The sequence below is a fragment of the Caenorhabditis briggsae genome, assembly GCF_000004555.2.
Source record: "Caenorhabditis briggsae complete genome, chrIII, whole genome shotgun sequence".
NCBI classification, from domain to species: Eukaryota; Metazoa; Nematoda; class Chromadorea; order Rhabditida; family Rhabditidae; genus Caenorhabditis; species Caenorhabditis briggsae.
The window spans coordinates 9,909,460-9,916,252 of record NC_013490.2 but is presented as its reverse complement, the minus strand read 5'-3'; the positions used below and the strand labels follow the sequence as shown (position 1 = coordinate 9,916,252).

Genomic DNA, 6,793 nt, shown 5'->3' with positions numbered 1-6,793 from the left:
CTTCATTTAAAATATCATTTAAAATAGTCTTTTTATACAAATTCTGTTGAGTAGGTCGAAATTAAAGCTTTGCTGATAGAACTCTGATGTAATGACTAAATTTTTGCTCTCATTTTACGAAATACTCAGAACATCAAACTATTGTAAGGTTTCTTTTTTCAACTTCCTCTTCTAGAATTGATAAATTATGTCGTCCCAAATTTCAGTGTCTGAATGCACGGATTTTCGATTTGAATAAGTTTTATTCAAAAAATCCATTTTAAATTCGATACCTTCGAGCCTAATTATCGCTTCCTTCGAGCCTAATTATTACTGTGAAAAATATCAAAAAGTGAAAAACTGACAAAATTTTCATCAATATATCAAAAATATATTGCTAGTTGACTATTCTTGATGTCTTTCAAAGAAATCCAGATCATTGAGGTCGAACCTGACGGACGGACCTGACGGACGAAAAGATGACGAAAAGCTTCGAAAAGCTTCGAAAAGCTGCGAAACGCTTCGAAAAGCTGACGAAAATTAAGCATTTTATCAAAATACATACTTCGGTATTTTTTTGCAACACAGGCCGTTCAGAGCTCAGAAAATTCCCGGGATGTACCCGCTGTTATCTCGGGGGATCCTATCACACGATCCCTGCTGAGCCACTAGGGGGTATGCATACTAACCTAGGAGCTCCCCTGATTGCCAACCATCCTTAGGATCTCAGCCGACTCAGAAGAGATTGATTGATGTTCACCGAAAAACCCCATAAACGAGGACGAATATATAGTGGGGTATTCTGATTGTACCGACATCTGCCGGGCTCCGCCGCCCACTATACTTTGCTTGCAAGTGGGCGGGGCTTCGAGTGCCTTCTGGGAATATTTCATTTTTCGATGGTTTTTCATCGATTTTTTTCTAATTTTGGAACATTCAAGAATGAAAACAAATACTATGACTTCGAGAGCTTGGAACACACTTTAATATTGCCAAAGTTAGTAAATTCAGTGAAAATCTCCAATTGGCGGCTTAGAATAAATTCGAATGAATTCCTCTGATATCAGTGAAATGTAGAAAATTCGCCTGAAATCGTAATCGTTTGACACATTTTAAGTTGTTTTCTATTTTATTAGAGGATTCAGCTGATTATTCATGAAAATCGGAAGTAAATAAACGAAAACAAGCCAGAAAAAAATCTGAGGGATCGAAGGAGCTAGCAATTATTCAAAAAAAATGAAACTTTTGTTGTTTTCGCTGCCTCTTTAAATACAATTTCGGGCTGCAATGTTCATCGCCGCGGCCGAACAAGAATAATATCAAAAATGTAAAAGATCAGAGATTTTCAAAGAAAAATTTGTTTGATATTTCATTCTAAAGTGTTGCCTTTCTCCTAATCCAATCATCCATCTCCACACCCGTCAAAATCATATTTCTCCTTTTTTTGGCGACCGAAAATTCTTTTTCGAGTCGAAAAGGAAAAGAAAAACCAGGAACGAAACCGAAAGAAAGTTCCATTTTTAGAAGAAGAAGGATTCACGAGAGAGCCATTATCGGTTCCTTTTGCCGAAACGAAACAGAGTCATCAATCGTTTTTGAGTCGGAATGAGTCCTGAAGACGAAGACGATGAACATCTTTTTGTGTTGCCTTTTTCGAAAATAAATGACATGGGAGAAGGAAAGAGCGAGAAGAGAGAGTGAAAAAACCAAGAATCAAGCTAATCTCGCTAAGAACTCGGTCCATCGTGAAACATAGTTCAATGTTTCCATTCCGGCTCATTGAGCACAAGAGGGGAGAGAATCGAAAGGGCGCAAAATCTGCTCGATTGCCGGTTCACTAAACATTACCCACGTACACCTTCAGAGAGAGCCACTTTCGTCCTCATGATGTTGTTTAGAGCAGATACAGAATAAAAAAAATGAACTTGAAGGACGAAAAGCGCTGGGGTCGATAAAGAAGAAGCCCAATAGAATTTCATTTACAGATGAAATACATCAAATTAAAACTAAATGTAATAAGCTTATCAATTATCAATTCTCCACCGGATAAAGTTTTTTAACCCATTTTTGTATACATGGCCGCTCCTTTTCTAGCCAATTTGTCGGCCTTCTCGTTTCCATCGACGCCAGCATGACCGCGAACATGCATGAACTTTACCTGAAATTAAGAAGGAAACAATGATTTCTATATAGAATTGTATCTCAAACCTTCAGCTTCTGTCTCAAATTATCGATTTTCACAAGCACATCCTTATTAAGAACATCTGATCCTGTCGCAGTCTTCCATCCCTTCCGCTTCCAGCCATGAATCCAGATGTTTATCGATTGGACGAGAAGATTCGAGTCGGTCTTCACTACGAGTTTGGTCAGTCCCTTCTCGATTGCCTTCTCCAGAGCTTTTTCAACGGCAATCAGCTCTCCTCGATTGTTAGTCGCTGTTCCGTAGACGGGACCGAATGCATTATCCTCACTGTCTTCGCCCCAATAGACTCCCCATCCAGCACGTGCTTTCGCCTTTCCATTCTTAGAGCAAGCTCCGTCTGTGTAAACGACAGGAGCATCTATGAACTCTGGGTCTGTGACTTCCGGATCGGGTTTCGACCGTTTTGCTGGTGATGATCTCCATGATTCGTTTCCCTTTCTTTTTCTCGTTCCATCTGGCGTTGAAGGTGTTGACTTATTGTTTAAAGAAGCTCCAACTTTAACTGTAGGGACGTCTGGCTTGGCTGAAAATCATCCTATTCTTCTTCTTTCTTCACAATATGAAAAACCCACGCATCGAACCAGCTACATTGATATTGTCGGCGACAAACTTGCGTGCTTCGGCTTCAGAGGGAAACTTCTTGTATCTAAAACGAGATGCTCCTAATGAGGACACAAGCAACGAACGAGAGGAACTACCTCGCGCTTTGGAATCCGTCGACCTGCGTTTTGCATTCGTTCCAGGTACGGTAGATGCCAACCTGTGAATTTGACAAAAAAATTCGGATAAAGATAGGAATCAGAATACCTGACGGCCCCGTGCCACTGCATAGTATTGATCGTTCTTACCCATTCTGGCGCGGTTGGCGCTAATTTTCGGGTTAACGCGATCAGTATCTGTAAAATTTCCGATTAATCAGCTTTCAATTAATTAAAATTGAGCTGGAAGTAAGAAAAGTGGAGAAAACCAAAGCATGTGATTGACAGAAATCAAGTTAAATGGAATATATAAATTTTATTGAAACACAAAAAAACAACTGATACCTTAATTCTTCTTCTGGATGAAACCTGGAATTTTTTTTTAATTGTCGAATATTGGGAATTTTTTTGCTCAAGACCATCAGTTTTTATTTATGGAACATCACTTCATCGCAGTTTTCTATTAAAAGTAACGGTCCATGCGCCCGAAGAATGCGCCATGCGCTCACCGGAAAAACGCCTACTTCGAAAAAGAATAGCAGACCATCAGTATTTATTTTTCGAAGCAATATAGAAAAAAAATCAGTATTGAGAAAGCGAATTGATAAGAAAAAGGAGGATCAAAGTGAATTGGTGAAAGTGAGCAAATTAGCAATGTACAAACATTATCAACGAATGAAAGTTAGTTAGTTATCCGGAGCACATGAGGCATCCTTCGTCTTGCGCTTCTGGAGAAGCGACTCGAGATTCTGCTTTCTGGACATTCTTCTGCTGAAGAGCGGCCTTATCCACGGTAAATTGAACGGCGTTGACAGCTGGCTTGGTACGCAAGTAGTACATTCCAGTCTTGAGTCCCTTCTTCCATCCGTAGAAGTGCATTGATGTGATGGCGGCGTAGCTTGGCTTGGCCATGTGAATGTTGAGTGACTGGGATTGATCGATGAATGCTCCACGATCGGCAGCCATCTCGATAATCTCCTTCTGTGAGATCTCCCAGACGGTGAGGTAAAGCTCCTTGATATCGTCTGGAATTCCTGGGATGTTCTGAATCGATCCATTGTTGGCAATGAGGCGGTTCTTCATCTCATCGGTCCACAATCCTCTCTCGACCAAATCCTTCAGCATGTGTGGGTTGACGATTTGGAAGTCACCGGAGAGCACACGACGAGAGTAGATGTTCGAGGTGTATGGCTCAATCGATTCGTTGTTTCCGAGGATCTGAGCGGTGGAAGCAGTTGGCATTGGAGCCATGAGGAGACTGTTGCGAACTCCATGCCTGAGAGAACATTAATAAATTGAATACTCTGAATTTTCAAAACTCACTTGGCGATTTTCTTGCGAAGCTCGTCCCAGTTGCATTGATTAGTTGGAGTAACTCCCCACATATCAAACTGAAGTTGTCCCTTGGAAACTGGAGATCCCTCATATGTAGAGTATGGTCCATCTCTTTCAGCCAACTCGCAACTAGCTTCCAATGCAGCGTAGTAGATGGTCTCGAAGATTCTCTTGTTGAGATCTCTGGCCTGTGGAGATGTGAATGGATAACGCATCAACATGAAGCAGTCAGCGAGTCCTTGAACTCCGAGACCGATTGGACGATGGCGCATGTTCGAGTTGCGAGCCTCTTCAATTGGATAATAGTTGACGTCAATGATCTTGTTCAGATTCTTTGTTATGACCTTGGTCACCTCAGCGAGCTTGACAAAGTCGAACTTTTTGTCGTTAGTCACGAAACGGTTCAAAGCAATAGAAGCGAGATTGCAAACAGCAACCTCGTCTGGAGCAGAGTACTCGATAATCTCAGTGCACAAGTTGGAGCACTTGATAGTTCCCAAGTTTTGCTGGTTCGACTTGCGATTGGCGGCATCCTTGTAGGTGATGTATGGAAGTCCGGTCTCGATTTGATTGGAGACAATGTGCTCCCAGAGCTTTCGAGCCTTCACTGTTTTGCGAACACGTCCCTCGGCTTCGTACCTGAAAAAAAAATTGAATAATAATCAAAATTTGAAAAATAATCAGGAGGGGTTGTCAGCTGATTTTTGTCCCAAGCAACCCGATAGGGAGCTGTTTTGGTTATCGTACAGCTATTCTCTCTTCGAAGTAATAAAAAAACAACACGCCAAACATTAAAATGAATTCAATGACTGGATATCGCACTTCGGTAATCTCTAGCTAGCTAAACATCTTGTCATCACTCACTTGGCATAAAGAGTCTCGAATTCCTCTCCCCAGCAATCATCAAGTCCTGGGCACTCGCATGGGCACATCAACGACCAATCTTGATCTTTTTCGACGCGCTTCATGAAGAGATCTGGCACCCAGAGAGCCAAGAACAAGTCACGAGCACGTTCCTCTTCTGGTCCGGTGTTCTTTCGAAGAGCAACAAACTCGAAGATATCGGCGTGCCATGGCTCCAAGTAGATGGCGAATGCTCCTGGTCGTTTGTTACCTCCTTGATCAACGTAACGAGCGGTGTTGTTGTAGACACGAAGCATTGGTATGAGTCCATTGGATGTTCCATTGGTTCCGGCAATCACTGAGCCAGTTGCACGGATCTTGTGCACATTGAGACCGATGCCTCCAGCACTCTTCGAAATCAGAGCGCACTGCTTCAAAGTGTCGTAGATTCCGAGAATCGAGTCCTCGCTCATCGTCAACAAGAAGCATGAAGACATCTGTGGACGGCACGTTCCAGAGTTGAAGAGAGTTGGAGAGGCATGTGTCATGTACCGTTCGGACATCAAGTTGTACGTCTCAATGGCGGCGGAAATGTCTTTTCCGTGGATTCCAATGGCGACACGCATCAGCATTTGCTGTGGTCTTTCGACGACTTCCTTGTTGATCTTGAGAAGGTAGGAACGCTCGAGCGTCTTGAATCCGAAGTAGGTGTAAGAGTAATCTCTGTCGTAGACGATGGCGGAGTTGAGCTTCTGAAAAAACAAGAATTTAAATGATTAGAGCTCTGTAACGTACATCGGCGTTCTTCTGAATGATTTCCCATGTTTCGTCACTGATCATTGGTGCGTGCTTTCCAGTGTGTGGGTGATGGAACTCGTGAAGAGTCTTCATGACCTCCGAGAACACCTTGTTAGTCTTCTTGTGCAAGTTGGAAACGGCAATCCGAGCGGCGAGAAGAGCATACTCTGGATGCTGGGTGGTCATGGAAGCGGCAGTTTCAGCAGCAAGATTGTCCAATTCAACTGTTGTCACTCCTTTGTACAATCCACTGATAACTTTGATTGCGACGGCAACCTGGAAACATTAAGCTCAGCATTTAAGCCAGACAAATTGAAGGAGTCGCTTACTGGATCAACAAAATCCATGTTCAAGCCGTAGCTGAGTTTCTGAATTCTGGAGGTGATCTTGTCGAAATGGACATTCTCCATGCGTCCATCACGCTTCACAACGTAGGTGCTGTTATGGCGCTGCATCCTGGAACAGAATAGAAAATTTGAAGTAAATTAAAGTCGGGAGAGGAAAGAGAGTATATTCAAAACGGTCAGAATGAAGGTTTGAATGGACAGTTCTCAATTGAAATGGTGATTTTCGCGCGCGCTGGCGAGAGAAAGGAGGCGCAGCGCCATCACTTTCGCTCCAGAGAGAAAGACACTTTTAGGGCAAAAATAGCGGGAGGAGACTGAATTTTAAATCAAAGAACCATTCGATAAGAATCTTGCTAACTGACAGGTCACAAGACTGTTTTAGAGCTTTTTTTTTAACGATAACTAAATAATTGTCGGCTGAAAAAGCAAGAGCTTGTTTATTTGGCCGAAATTTCTTTTGCAAACGGCCACGGTCCTCCGCTATTTCTCCTTGAGCGCCAGTTCAAAATGAAGTATTCATGAGAAAAGAATCGACTTGAAACTATACAATTAACTGAGGAACAAAGAAAAACGGGACTTTTATATGCACT

At 42.4% G+C, this 6,793-nt stretch overlaps 2 protein-coding genes across 2 annotated transcripts; both read right to left on the bottom strand.

Moving 5' to 3' along the window:
* Positions 1-2,035: 2,035 nt before the first annotated feature.
* Positions 2,036-3,034, bottom strand: Cbr-rnh-1.0 (the record flags this gene model as incomplete). The annotated part of the gene is made up of 5 exons (XM_002641755.1): positions 2,036-2,137; positions 2,188-2,705; positions 2,755-2,828; positions 2,881-2,942; positions 2,990-3,034. The coding sequence occupies 5 exons, from the start codon at positions 3,032-3,034 to the stop codon at positions 2,036-2,038; spliced, it is 801 nt and encodes a 266-aa protein (XP_002641801.1).
* Positions 3,035-3,570: 536 nt separating this feature from the next.
* On the bottom strand, positions 3,571-6,311 carry Cbr-rnr-1 (the record flags this gene model as incomplete). The annotated part of the gene is made up of 5 exons (XM_002641754.1): positions 3,571-4,156; positions 4,204-4,854; positions 5,080-5,810; positions 5,854-6,132; positions 6,186-6,311. 5 exons carry the CDS (start codon positions 6,309-6,311, stop codon positions 3,571-3,573), a joined length of 2,373 nt encoding a protein of 790 aa, XP_002641800.1.
* Between the last annotated feature and the right edge of the window lie 482 nt (positions 6,312-6,793).